A 14,550-nucleotide genomic window follows, 5' to 3' on the forward strand; every position below is an offset into this window, starting at 1 on the left:
GTGTCTGGGAGGGGAATATATGTTGCTGTGCTAGCAATTCCTGTCCTTTGTGTGTATTACAGATATGCCTTGGGCCTAAGAAATTACAACCTTCGAACCTGTGATGACTTGAAAAATCACACACCAGTGCTATCTACCCTCCAGCCAGCATGGGACAAGTGATGCATTATAAATCCAGATCCTTTACCAGTGGAGAGATTAAAGAAGCAAGAAAGAAGTTTCTTAATCCCTGCCTCAAGCAGTTTAAAACCTTCTTCTTGCTTGGGGTCCTACATAAATCAGAACACAGGACTGGCTATATTCTGCAAATAAATCTTGCTAGATATTTACTTCTCACATAACTTCTCTGTAACAAATTCTGAATTCTCTACCATATATGCTAATAAAATGTCAAGCATTTTATAATTTAGTAGCATCATCATAATAATAGTTTCTTCGGTTGTATTTCACTCTTTCAAGGAGTGTTTGACATACTGCTTACATATAAAAAATAAATTTAATATCTTAATATATAATTTAGTCTTTCATTTCTTAATACTGAAACCCAGTAAGTATAAGCCATCTGTACAGTAAGTAATCATGCATGAGTGCAAACCAAATGAAGGTTAAATTAGCCTGAAAAAAAGTCTCTCGCAAGTAATTTCCACATGCATTTGAGGAAAATAATTTCAAAAAATCCAAGTGTAAGAGTTATTTCTGCTAGAGTGAACAATCATAGTAATGGCAGAGGACACTTAGCACTGAGCATTTCAATGGAATTAAAGAACACATACCTTTTTTTCCAAAAGAATAGGAATTGCCAAAGGAAAAGCAATGATTAACATATTTGACACATATAGAAAACCTTCTGTTTAAGGATATGATGATACTTACACAAGCAGTCGGAGGAGAACTGATAACAAATATATCACAACCAAAATTGTGTATCAAGACAAATAGCCATTCTGGAAACTGGAACCACAGTGCCACAGATTTCAACAAAGACACTAAAAAGCAGTGGCCAGTTCCGTACATGAGTGGGCAAACACCATTTCAGAGCTGCTTCATCTCCACTTTTCCCACAACCTCGCTGCACCCCACACGTCACCCTGCCCTGTGCTTGCTGCCAGGGACATTTACAGGCAAAGCTTGTGCTGAAATGCAAAGTTGTGGCTCATGTTGCCATGTTGACTTTAGCTTTAAATTGAGAGAAACGTAGTGCTCACAGCAATGATCCAGAGCTTGAACTAATTCAAAGTTGGTTGGATATGTGCACGTAGGTGTGATCACACCCATCTAGTGGGCATGTTAACAGTCACCTCAGAACCCCAAATCAGCCCTGCCAGACCATTCACACCCCAATTGCGAGGGATCATCCTTTCTATCCCATGTTTAGATAAACCAGTGCCACTAGACTTCTGATGTTAAGGAGATGTAAAGACTTTGACGTTCAGTTTCAAGCCAGACTGACTGAACATATGTTTAATTAAACAACAGATAAAGGGTTATTTACCAGCACTTAAAGAATCCTAGCCTTCTGTGTTCTACTGCATAAACTTTTTCTGCCATGAACTTAACCTGTCACAATTGTCTTTCAGTGAACATATTTGCTGATGCCAGAAGCAGAAAGAGTTCACAAATCAAGCTTTTGACAGGTTGCAGGCTGGGTCTCATTCTCACCTACACCTTGGTGCCTCAGGGGACACGCTGTCTCCTCCAGCTGAAGTGCACAGGTTTGCCTTTGCTTGCTTCCCTCAGTCAGTTGTGCTCATTTCCAGCCGCAACACTTGGCTGCCTGAAACCCAGGTAAGATCTTTTAATTTTCCTGCTAAGCATGGAACTAAAGTATGTTGGGGTTTTGCTGGTCCTTGTTTCTCTGTTAAAGGGAGTCATGTTTAAAGAGTATCATTGGTATTGAATGTCACAGTGGGTAGGAGTTGGGATATGTACCTGCCAAGATCACTCTTTCTGTGGATGCCTATCACTGCAGTGCTGTCCCAGTGGTTGCAGCTTAAATCATCTCTGAGTCTGTCCATTATTCTGACAGAGTATAAAATTTAAAGTCCAACAGAGCAGTTTGCTCAGTTTAGCCTCGGACAGTGAATTTGTGACCAGCTCTCCATGTAGCTGGGGAGCCAGGCACAGCTGCATGGATGCTCACCAGCATCATCTTCCTGTCACATGCCAGGCTCTCTGCAGTTTTGGCAGTGAGAGTAGTTGAAGCAGCATGAAAGCCTGGTGACCCTTGGTAGCTTTCCCTACCTGTTGCTGAGTTACTCATCTAGGTATGGCTGTTGTGTTGTGTGCTGTATAGAGCTGTGTGAACCAAGCCCACATGGAGCCAGTAACATCTGAAATGATTTGATTGCCTCTGCTTATGTTCTGCCTGCTCTGGGAGGATATTTTGTCTTAGTTCACTCAGCACAGTGACAGTCATATGAAGATGAGGAACAAGAACAGAACTGGGAAGTGTCACTTTGCTCGCACAGGGATGCCCCAGCAGCCAGAACTGCTTTGGGGTACACTGATGCCTACAGATGGAGAAAGAGGTGGAAGGTGCAAAGACGGGGGCAGGTTTGGTTTGGGAATTCTACTTGGTGGCAGGATGCTGGGTTGTCTTTTATATCCATGGCTGCCTTTGTTTTTCCAACAGAGGTTTTGTGTTGACAGGTCTCACTTTCCTCCAAGTAAGTAGGAAGAGCAAGGGTGCCACAAGACCATGGACTCATGCTGAGGTTCTCTTGTATGAATCTTTTGCAATGATGCTGAAATTACCTGATTTTCTTCAACACACTTAAGAGTGAAGTTGTATCTTGTCTCTGACAAAGTGAAAAGATCTTTTTTTGGAACTAAATCAAAGCCAGTGTTTTCTTTTAGTCTCTATATTGTTATTATGTCTCTGTCACCTTAATAAGGACTGGCTCTGGGTACCCCTGTGTGCAAAGGGTGCCCTTGTGAGGCAGAGCACCAAGTGACCCACCAGTTCTTCTCTTGCAGTGGTGCCGGTTTGAGTTCCACTGGGAGGCATGAGGCTGGGGCTGGCCATCCTGTTACACCTCAGTAAGTACAGATGCTACAGTTACTCAGGCCAACTTTAAAATATTATCACGTGATTTAAATACCTCCAAGATTTTGTTAAAGTGCTTCTTTTAAGAAGACACTATTGAGAAACATGACAATGAGTCCTTATTCCCCACTCTCCTGCCTAGTACCCATGAGTGATATGAAACCTTTAAGTACAAAGAGAAGTTACATGTTGTAATTGAATCTAAATCAGGCCTCAAGAGGTGCAATCAATATCAGCTAATTAACAATGAGTGTGGATCTGTATAAATAAAGAGAGCAGACTAACCAAGCATAGGCATTGCTTTACACCTAAGGAGTCAAGCCTCTCTCATCATGTAACTGTTGCCTGAGCCATAGACGGGAATCTGGCTGCAAAATACTGTACTTTTTACTGTTGTAATTGCCTTACCATTTCTGGTGTTCAGTGGGATCTTCTTGTATCAATTGTTGGGGTTTTTTAACTGCACCTTTTATAACAAGTTGAGCCAAGTAAAGCTGAAAGATAAAGCCTCCAAGGTAACCATTCCTGTTCAGGGTTTCAGGACAGAACTTGTTTAAAAGGACAAACCCTGTAAGGGAAGTCTTAATATAATGGGGAAAATATTTAAAGTTGTTTCAGGCAAAATAAATGAAAAACTCCTGCAATTATTTAGAGAATTTAGAATTACACTGTTTAATTATTAAGGACCATTTCATGGGGTCTAAACAAAGGGTTCTGGCACTAGACTAGGGATTTGTTGCAAATTAACAGAAAATCTGAAGGACCCCTGATGTCAGTATTGGTCTCAGGTCCACCATTATCGCTTGGAAATAAATACAAATCAGCAGAATTTGTATTATGGCAGATTAGCATTTTTACTGAAAGATAATGCATGGAAAAATTAAGTTTTAGCATAGATTTGCAACATGCTAGCTATATTTTTTTATTATTATTTTGTAGCATGTGTGTTCATTACCGAAGTTCTTCAAAAAAGGTATTACTAAGGACAAAAGGAGTTCAGGCAAAGGATAATTTAGTTTTCTGCTGGTGTTGGGTTTTAAATGATTTTGTCTGGAGAACACTGGTGGGTATATGAAGCAATTTAATCTCTGTTTGATCTTCCTTTGTGCTCAGCGCTGATAAGACCCCAGCATGCACAGCACGACTGTGATGCCGGGTCCTGCCACCCAGCCATTGGAAACCTCCTCCGGGGCCGCAGCAAACAACTGACAGCCTCGTCAACCTGTGGGATGAACAGCCCTCAGAAGTACTGTATTGTAGGCTACCTAGAGGTTGGTTGGTTTGCTCCTTCTTTCTTAAGAAACTGAACTCTGGTTACCAACAGTATTCTCATCCGTTCAGGGAATTTGCCCAGACTAGGAAGTTTCTGTGGGAGTTGTCTGAATAATCATCAGACAGTGTGACATAAGTCTGGTGGAAGGCTGTGCCTTGCTGCAGCACATATGGAGGGTTTGGCAGCAAATGGCCTCCACGGTGATGTGTAGCTTCTCAAGGAGGAGAAACATCCCTGAGAGACACAGGGATTGAGCACAGGGGTTTCTGAAGGAGCTTCGCTCTGCAAGTCCTCTTCATGCTCACACCTAAGAAGTGAAGACCGTGGTTTGTGTGTGTGTGAGGGCAGGAGGAGTGGAGTCCCACAGCCAGGCACTGCCTTGGTGGACCTGCACTGAAGGACATGTCCATACAGTGTTGAAACCTGAGGCAGCCTATTCAGAGATTCACACCATGTCCTCTCATGTCTTTTGATCTGAAATGAGACCAGTGTTGCTGAAAGCAGAAAGCTGTCTCTGAAAAGGGAAGACCTAATGCTGCAGTCCGGTCTTTGGCAGTGTGGGTGGGTTGGCAGATTCAAAATGTGGCTGATCGGAGGGATCCCTCCCACTCTCTGGTCAGAGTAATGGGGGGGGACCAGTGAACATATGGGAGCTATGCCAGGCAGAAATGGGAATTTCTCTGTTGTGCATCCTGGAGGACTTGGCCCTAATGAGCTAAAAAATTGTTGCAAATAGAAATATTTTCGCAAAATAAGAGCTTAAGCTGAAGAGGAAGTTAAAATACAGTTTAATTTATGAGCAGTTGAAAATAATTGCAGTTTATGACCTTCTGGCTAAATGGTGTGACACATTTGCAGAGTAAAGTATGGAGATGGCACCAGGCACTGCTCCAAGTTGCATGTTGGAACCACAGTTTTCTGCAAAATGTAAATACCTCTTTCCTTTGCTGAAATAGCCTGAACCATCTTTCTGGCCCTTAAGCTGGATGATTGCCTTTTATTCTTGCTTTTTAGGAGGAGATCAAAGAGCGATACAAAATTAATATTTTCACTTGCCTGTACTTACCCTTTGAACTATGTAAATACAGACTCATGAAAAGGAGCAGCTGTTCCGCAATAATCCCTGTGATTTAATGCAGCTTCAACATATCTTGACCCCTGGTGGCTGTCTCCTGAAGAGGGTGAAAACTACAAATATGCTTTGCAGAACTCGAAAGAGAGAGGCTTATGCTCTGGCAATATGTTCTGTTCCATCAGCTCGCCTTAAATGTGTGTGTCACCAATAGTGTTTCAGAGTCCCACTTGACTCAGTTCGCTTTCCCACCAGCACATTTTGAGTGCTTTGCTGGAGGCAGGCCAGGAACTTTGCATCATTCATCTTGTAAAGCAAAGTTCTTCCTCCCTCAGTTCCCCTTTTGATGGCCTGTGTCAGGCATCATGACAGGAGCAAACCTTACTTGTGAAAGTGGGTATTAGTCAACATGGCAAGTCACCAAGAGCCAGGAGTCAGTTGGGATGTCTTATTGAAAATTCGTATGGAAAGAAAAATAGAATTCACAAACAAACTGTTCAAACACAACTGCTTTGTGTTTGAAAAGGAACCCTGGAAATAATTTTCAGTCTTTAATATGTAATTTTATTTCTAAGTAGTTTTTAGCTCTATGATTGGATTTACTACTTAACACGTTTTGAAAGGAAAAGAGGGGACTCAACAATGAGGAGAGTATAAAGCCAGCACTTCAGAGGCAAATGGGATCTGCCAGACATGGCTTGTATGGACATACACATGCTTGTCCTTTGGAGCAGATTTTTATGGAGCAGCCTTAAACATAAGTTGACCAAGTGTCATATTATGTGCATCTATGTAAACCCGAGAGTGAGTGCAGTCCTGCCAAGTGCTTTCTTACCAGAGCTTTGTGAAATGAGATTACAGGGTATTTTTTGTGTTTCTCTCTCATCTTCTAAACTGTATATTCGTGCACTTGTCAAGTGCGGTATAGAATGACTGAATATAAGACATATTTATCATAATGTTTAAAATGTATGAATTATACCATACCTGTTAATCTGTAGCTATTAATTTCTTTAAATGTGAATAATTCCCGGGAGATTTCATAATACAAAGATATATAAACCATTCCCAATGCTTCTCTGTGGATCTTGAGTGTGCCGAGTGGGGTGCCTCTCTATCCATCCCCTTCTTGCTTATTTCCAGCCCAACTCCTGCCACTGATTTCCACTTTCTGTTTTCAGGAGCATCCCTGCCAGCATCCTAGCCATGGGCACTGAACCCATGTCTCCTCCTTCAGCTCCCTCTGGGGTGCTGAGTCATCCACTCTTCCTGCCACCATCCCTGCAAGCCAGGCACACAGCTTGGGCATCACCTTCTGCTTTGGCTTACATTCGAGTCCTTGCACTCAGGCTCTGCCCAAACCTCATGGAATAGCACATCCACCCCTGCCCACCCCACTTCCCTGGGGCCCTGCTGGCTGTGATCCCGTGGTGCTCAGGCTGCCCTTATGGCTCAGCATGGCTCATCTCCCAGACCAGAATGTTAACCTTGTTACCTCTCCTCAGTCTCCCACTCAACCCCCCACTTATCACCTTAACTAGAAGCTCCTTGCCCTCAATATCAAAGCCCTTTTGCAGACAAAAGCCTCGTATTCAGAAATGAGACGTTGGCTAATCATTGCTGCCTTTATCTTCTGCTTGTAACATTTTCAAACAAGACCCTTTTATCCTACCGAAATCCTCATTTTCCTCCTTTGTTGGTTTTAAACTTCTGCAGTTTCCCTATGCATTCAAAATACACTTTCAGAGGTCAGTGGTGGTGTCAGCCCAGACCAACTACTTACCTTGTAACCTCCTCTTACTGAGATCCCTTCTCCGCAACTGAAAAAGTGTAATTTTTACAAAGTACCTGTGGCAGACCAAGACCAACACTTACTATGTACATGCTTCATTCATATGATGATTTTCTTGGGCTTATCCCTTATACATGAAAGCCTGAGTGATTAAAAGTACAGCATCCAAAGCAATGTGACGGGTGCCAGTCTTGCAATGGCATAAACGTGTACATCCACTTGATTTTTAGCAAAGAGACAAAATTAATAGTTTATTCTGCTCATTTTGTTTTCTAGGCTGAACAGAAGTGCTTTCTCTGTGATTCCAGATACCCATATAATCCCTATACCCAGCACAACAGTCACATGATTGAAAATGTTATCACAACATTTGAACCTGATAGAAAAAAGAAGTGGTGGCAGTCAGAGAATGGTAAGTTTCTTTGAGAAAATATTACTTCAAAATGTTGCTGTGAGATTTCTTTATGCCACTGGCACTGACCGTATTGCCTTCATGAAGAGATGAAACAACACTGCATTCGTTCTTTGGTTCAGTATACTGAGTGCTTTGAACCCATTTATGTATAGCAATATAGGGTATCAGAAAGTCTATTTTTCTATGGACAAGTTTTAAGCACAGTATCTCCAAGAGGTGGCCAGAGGACCAGTGGCAATGCATGGTTGTACATGGAGACCATGTATTTTCCACAGGGTGTCTGCCTTTCAGGGAAATGTGATTTGTGGCAAAAGATATATTTGCCTACAGATGTAATGTCATGTAATGACAGCATGTAAAACACAAATACCCTTTTGAAAACAAATAGTGTAAAGCACTATGCTAGGAGGAATAACATTTACTCTATCTTAATTGACATACAGTGAATATGTGAAAAACATTTGACTGGTTGGAAATTAAGGCATAGAAAAAGTAAGGCAATATTTTACCTTTGTTTTGAGTATCCAACTGAAAATTTATAAACCTTGTTTTTTCATGGAGTTTAGCAAGGATCTGTCACTAACTCTGGACACCACTACCAATAAAGCTGTGGGCCAGCTGTGAGAGGAGCTTTCCTTGTTCTCCCCATCTTTCTTCTGGGATGAGGTCTCATGCACTGCCTGGTCAGCAGGAGCCTTGGGATGCTGCATACAGATGTGAACAATGGGGGTACTGGCTGAACTCCTGCAACTCTCTGCAGAGAATGCATGAATTGTGGAGTTTTCTTCTATACTTGTTGCAATTTTGGAAGATGTCTGGTGTAGTAGTTCTGCTCATGATAAATGTCAGGTCTGGCAGTATGGAAGGGTTTAATAGTTCTGTTTAGCATGAAGAAAACCCCACAGTTTTATTTTCTTTTTTTTTTTCTTTCCTTAGAAATAAGTAAATTATTTGAATGGATTTAAAAAAAATAAACCTAACTGGATACAGGAACACATAAACCCAGAACCATCATCATCAGTTACCATTCAAATTATCTGAACAGGGCTTTTAAGCAGGTCCTGCAGCTTCAGTGACCTGCAGTGCTGACAGTGACAGTGTCAGGAAGGCAGAACATCATATTGCCCTGGGGAGAGCAATCCAGCCACACACTGGGTTTGTGCACAGGGGATGCCCTAAAGAGTCCAACTGCTGTGCTGGAAAAGGCATCTTTGAATTCCCCATGGGAAAACTGTCTCAGCTGTGCTGGAAAAGGCATCTTTGAATTCCCCATGGGAAAACTGTCTCAGCTACCCCTTCAATGTACGCACTGTGCTCTTCACTTTCATTCTCTTTTCAGGCATTGACCATGTCAGCATTAGACTGGACCTAGAAACTTTATTCCAGTTCAGCCATCTAATCCTGACCTTTAAGGTACATCTTTTACTAGAGATTTTATGTAACATTAAACACTAGTTACTTAGCCACAGGAATAAATTGCTTAGAGAGGCAATGAAAGCTCTATCTTTAGAGTGTTGTAAGAACAGGTTAGATAAACACCTGTCAAGTATGGTTAAGTTGTAGTTGATTCTGCCTTAGGGGAGGAGGATAGACTGAATAGCTTCCTATTCATGTGCCTTCTGGTCCTATTTTCTATAAATTTGAGAATGAAAGTGGAAAAAATAAATTGCAAAATTAAACCCTAAAAATTTAGGACATATCTGAACTGCAGTTGCTCTTTCAATTTAGCTCAGCCTTCTCATGCATAATCATTATGACACAGATGGCTCCTTTTTTTTTTTTTTTTTTTACAAAATTCCTCCACTGTTGTGGCAAACTTCCTTACTTAGAAACTAATCTTGTATCTATATGGAAGGTTACCTTTCCCTTTTGCTAGAGAGAGGTTCTAATGAATAATCTGGCTTTTTCAGAGAATTGTGTAACCAGCACAGTAGCCCTGTAATGAGCTACAAGATTCCAAACACAGAATTTTAGCATCCCCTAAAGAGGAATATCAGTGTAACAACTCCTGAGATGTTTTATCAATGCCTGCTTAAGGAATTTTTGGAATGTTTTTTGCAGACATTTCGGCCTGCAGCAATGCTGGTTGAGCGCTCTACCGATTTTGGAAAGACCTGGAGAGTGTTTAGATATTTTGCACATGATTGTGCAGCTTCTTTTCCCAACATCTCTTCCGGTCCTGCAAAAAGTGTGGGAGACATCATTTGTGATTCAAGATATTCAGACATCGAGCCCTCGACTGAAGGCGAGGTATTGCTAGGTGTCTGTGTTTGTATGAGTTCAGATCGTATGTGGCTCTTTTACTGCAGCTGAGGGTCTCTTGTCAGTATCTGGTAAAGGCAGGGGCCTGTCACTTGATCCCTTTGGTGGGTGCTCTTCCCATCTCTACAGCTGTATCAATTTGTTTTGCAGATTGTTTTAAAAGCTTTGGATCCCAGCTTTGAAATAGAAAATCCATATGTGCCCTATATCCAAGGTATGGACACTACAGGATTTCTCCAGAAATATTTTCCTGGTATTGTTTGTTTTGTACACTGAAAGGGTCAACAGCTCAGCTGGTGTAAGTCAATGATGTTTAAAATCAGGTAACTAAAGATCTTAGGGTGACATTGTATTAATAAATACAGTGGGGCCAGTCCTGTTCTCTAGCCCTGAGGGCAAATGGCAGAGCTCTGCAAAGCTCATCCATGTACCTACACTGTCTTTCCTTCTGGGATCAGGCCCAATCCACACTGCTTTTTGGGAGCAATCCCAGAGGTGTACCTGGACCCTTGACCCAGTGGCTGGGAAAATGCAGAGCCATACCAAGGAGGGTGCTAATGTTTATGCAGCTGTGTGCCAGGAGTGGTCCTTGCCCTGGCACTGTACACATTACTGGTCTTGGCCAATACTGGATCATTTCCATTTTTTTTTCACCATGGGAGAATTCTTGGATGACTAATCCAAGCTGAAGATTTCATACTGTTCATTTTAGAGTGAACTTGGGCTCTTGATCTCTCTTCTTTCCTTCCAGAGCTCATTACGCTGACAAACCTAAGGATCAATTTTACTAAACTCCACACCCTTGGGGATGCTCTGCTTGGAAGAGGGCACAGTGATCCCCTTGAGAAGTACTACTATGCCATCTATGAGATGGTTGTGCAGGGCAGCTGCTTTTGCAATGGCCATGCCAGCCAGTGTGATTCCGTGCAGAATCTGCGGGGAGATGTTTTCCATCAGTCTGGGATGGTGCGTCATTAATGCTGTCTGCAAAAAGGGCGGTCCCTACCTGGTATTTTATGAAAAGGAAGAGATGGAGGGAGGGAGGGAGGGAGGGAGGGGAAGAATCTCTGATAATCTTTGGATTGACCATTTGCAACTGCAGGTTGTTAAATGTTTCAATGCAAATTCTTCCTTCAAAGCCCTGGTTTGGAATGCACAGAAGCTGTGTCTTTGTTGGCACTAGGGTGGTGATTCAAAAGCAAGTGGGACAAGACATGTTGATAATAGCAGCCAAATACCAGAGCTGTAATGGTGCAAATGTAATGCAGTAAGTAGCCTATGGTGTGTGCAGACTTGAATGGCCATTTGTTGGGTGCATTCCACTCTCCAGCTGGGCTTGGGGGCTCTGCAGCAGGAGAGAAGGCACTGGCACAAAGCATAGCTGATAATGCAAAGCTAACTCAAGAAAAATGGATTATTAAAAATTCCAGGAACGTGATTGTGAAGTCTTTTTCTCTAGGAAGAAGAGTTTTTCCTCCTGAAAAATATGTATCTCATTATTAATACATGTAGGCAAAGAGAGAGGGAGAATCTAAAAGGTTAAACTCTCCTTTGATATCTCTATTAGTATTTTTTTCTAAATGTTGCTCAATGGCTTTAAAACTATTTGATTAAAGTTTTCAGGTATTCTCCAGACCTTTTACTCAAATAATTAAGAATTATGTCAGCTGAGGGAGCCAAAGAGCTTTGAATTTTCCTGATCTTGCTGGCATACCTCGAACAGATCCTCCCCTCTCCTCCCCTCTCCTCTCCTCATCTCTAAGCTGTTCTAACCACGTCACAGGTCCAAGGGAGATGCATCTGCCACCATAACACCGAAGGTTTGTCTTGTGAAAGATGTAAAGATTTCTACAATGATGCTCCCTGGAGGCCAGCTGAAGGGACAGAAGATAATGCTTGCAAACGTAACTCAAACATGATATTTTCTTTTTTAACAGTGGGGAGTGGCTGTAGCACAATCCCAGTCCAATGCATAATGGGATGGCTGGGTTCCTAGGAGGGAGACTTTTCTATGCTTCATTCAGAAAAACAGATAGACACCACATAGGTGCTGTGTTACTTAACAAGAGGTAGAGCTGTTTCATGTTCTTATTTTTCATACAGAGGAAAAAAACCCAACAATAAAGAGAGGAAAAAGCAGTTAATGCAAAAAAAGATCATCCACTGATTTGCACAGTGAAAGAATTTAGACAAGGCTAAATTATTTATTTTCACACTAATGAGTAATGTGGGATATATAAGAATAATGTATTAGGATGTGTAACGAATATTCAGCTAGAGCTTTCATTGATGGAGCAGTGTTCCCCACTGACACACTCACCCGCATGGGGACTTCTCCAAGCTTAGGGCCCAGTTCTCTCCCCCAGCTGTAACACACGAGGGCTAGGAAGCTATAAGCTTGTTGGGCACTGAAATGATACAAGCCACCAGTAACCCTCTGTTAACAGTAGACAGCAATGGTGACCAGACCACAACAGGAGTCATGATGTGAAATACCCCACTGTTTGTCTTGGTTTCAGGTTGTAACTGCAATGGCCACTCCAGCAGATGCCACTTTGACATGGCCGTGTACCAGGCCAGTGGTGGGGTCAGCGGTGGGGTTTGTGAGGACTGCCAGGACAACACCACCGGGCAACACTGTGACCAGTGCGAGCGTTTCTTTTACCAGGATCCACTCAAAGTCATTTCAGACCCTCAGGCGTGCCTCCGTAAGCGTCCCTTTTCAGTTTCTGTAAGAATGACTCAAAACAGTGTGGTTCTGGTTCTCTTTGCTCTGAACCCAATGGCATCCCCATGCCTAAATGTTCATACGGTTGTAAAAATGTTACCAAACCTACAGCATCGAAACTGCCTTACAAAGTAGCTGCATGACAGTAGCCTCAAACCACCCTTGTAAAAAGAGGGTATTCCAATTAATTGCTGAGCTTAGAGATCCAGCAGAGCTATCATCTTTCTTGAGCAACATCAATATAAAGATGAATTACAGTAGTCATGTTGCTTCTAGGACCTTCAGGTACTGCAGGAGGGGTGCAAAATGATGGGAGGATTAATAACTTTTGCTGAATACCCACCATATGCAAGAAAAATAGTCTTTCAGACATGAAAGCCCTTCTGAAAGATGAGCTAAATTCAGTATTAACATAGGATGGGGAAAATGTTCTGAGTGTAATTTAATTGTAGCTACTGATTGGCATGAAAAGTCCTTAAGGAGCCAAAGGAGGATTACTACCAACTCTGTAATTGCATTTTCATGCTTACATCTAACTGTGCTTTTTTTATGTGTCCCCCTGACCATGCCTGTAGCGTGTGACTGTGACCCAGAAGGTACTCTGCACAACGGCGCCTGCCAGAGTCGCACAGATCCCGCTCTGGGAACGATTGCGGGCCAGTGCCCTTGCAAGGAGAATGTGGAGGGTGTTCGCTGTGACAAGTGCAGGGCAAACTACTATGGGCTGAGTGGCAGTGACCCCCTGGGCTGCCAGCGTATGTAAACCACCTCTCTTATCCTTCTTTCCAAACCAGTTTTAAGACATGGAGGTAGTTGAATGCACAGATGCACACGCTAATGCGCTACTAGAGTCACAGAATACACAGTCGCCTGCTATAATTAAATGTCAATGTTATTTAATATTTCTGGGGCAGCACCTGTGACTGAAAAGATGCAAAATCACTTTCAGAATGCATAGGATTCTATAATAGATGGGGCTGCTGTTAATAGAAGGGTTGTTAAATATGCAAATTAATTGAAAAGGGAGACAAACACATGAAAATTATCTTATCATCCGAATCAGTACAATCTCATGAAGTTCAACAGGCCCAAGTGCAAGGTCCTGCATGTGGGTCGGCACAATCCCAAGCACAAGTACAGACTGAGAGGAGAATGGATTGAGACTGGTCCTGGGGAGAAAGACTTGGCTTTGTATTTGTGGGTGGAAAGCTGAACATGACTCAGCAATGTGCACTTGCAGCCCAGAAAGCCAAACGTATCATGGGCTGCATCAAAAAAGTGTGTCCATTAGGTTGAGGGAGGTGATTCTCCCACTCTACTCTGCTCCTGTGAAATCCCATGTGGAATGCTGCCTCCAGGTCTGGGGTTTACAAGAAGGCTGGAGAGGGACTTTTCACAAGGCCATGTAGGGACAGGACAAGGGGAAATGACCTTAAGATGAAGGTGGGTAGGTTCAGTTTAGATATTAGGAAGAAATTCTTTACTGGGAAGGTGGTGAGGCACTGAAACCAGTTGTCCAGAGAGTTTGTGAACTCTCCATCTCTGGAATTATTCAAGACAAGGGTGAGTGGGGCTCTATGTAACCTGGTCTAGTAGAAGATGTCCCTGCCCATGGCAGTGGGGTTGGAACAATATGATCTTTAAGGTCCATTCCAACTCAAACCATTCTATGATTCTATAATTCTATGACGGGTCCACAAAAAGCCACAGACGGACTGTTATGATATTTGGACTCTGCAGTGCAGTGTCAAGATGGCAGAAGCTGCTGCCTTGCCATGAGAATTTCCAGCCAGCCATTCCTCTTAGACAGGCTTGTGAGAAACACGTCCCGCTCCTCCCCAGGCGCACTGTGGGTTTGTGATCATGTTATGCCCACACTGTGGTCTTCAGCCACATGCAATGACTGTGCAGACCAGCACAAGCACACGGCAAAACACTGCACAGGACTTTCTGCCAGTGCCC

The 14,550-nt window shown here is 42.7% G+C and overlaps 1 protein-coding gene across 1 annotated transcript in view; it reads left to right on the forward strand.

Annotated features, from left to right (window-relative positions):
* Positions 1–1,728: 1,728 nt before the first annotated feature.
* The window catches only part of LAMB4 (laminin subunit beta 4), a 41,371-nt gene continuing 28,549 nt past the window's right edge, over positions 1,729–14,550 (forward strand). The window contains exons 1-11 of the mRNA XM_027890126.1: positions 1,729–1,785; positions 2,977–3,039; positions 4,160–4,317; positions 7,460–7,595; positions 8,938–9,011; positions 9,660–9,848; positions 10,011–10,074; positions 10,612–10,826; positions 11,644–11,764; positions 12,380–12,568; positions 13,164–13,343. Coding sequence (XP_027745927.1) covers positions 3,006–3,039; positions 4,160–4,317; positions 7,460–7,595; positions 8,938–9,011; positions 9,660–9,848; positions 10,011–10,074; positions 10,612–10,826; positions 11,644–11,764; positions 12,380–12,568; positions 13,164–13,343 — 1,360 coding nt within the window. The 5' untranslated portion in view covers positions 1,729–1,785; positions 2,977–3,005. The remainder of the gene's footprint in view (positions 1,786–2,976; positions 3,040–4,159; positions 4,318–7,459; positions 7,596–8,937; positions 9,012–9,659; positions 9,849–10,010; positions 10,075–10,611; positions 10,827–11,643; positions 11,765–12,379; positions 12,569–13,163; positions 13,344–14,550) is intronic.

This window comes from Empidonax traillii, unplaced genomic scaffold, assembly GCF_003031625.1.
Source record: "Empidonax traillii isolate 1590-97213 ecotype Southwest subspecies unplaced genomic scaffold, ASM303162v1 scaffold277:size2070623, whole genome shotgun sequence".
Lineage (NCBI taxonomy): Eukaryota > Metazoa > Chordata > Aves > Passeriformes > Tyrannidae > Empidonax > Empidonax traillii.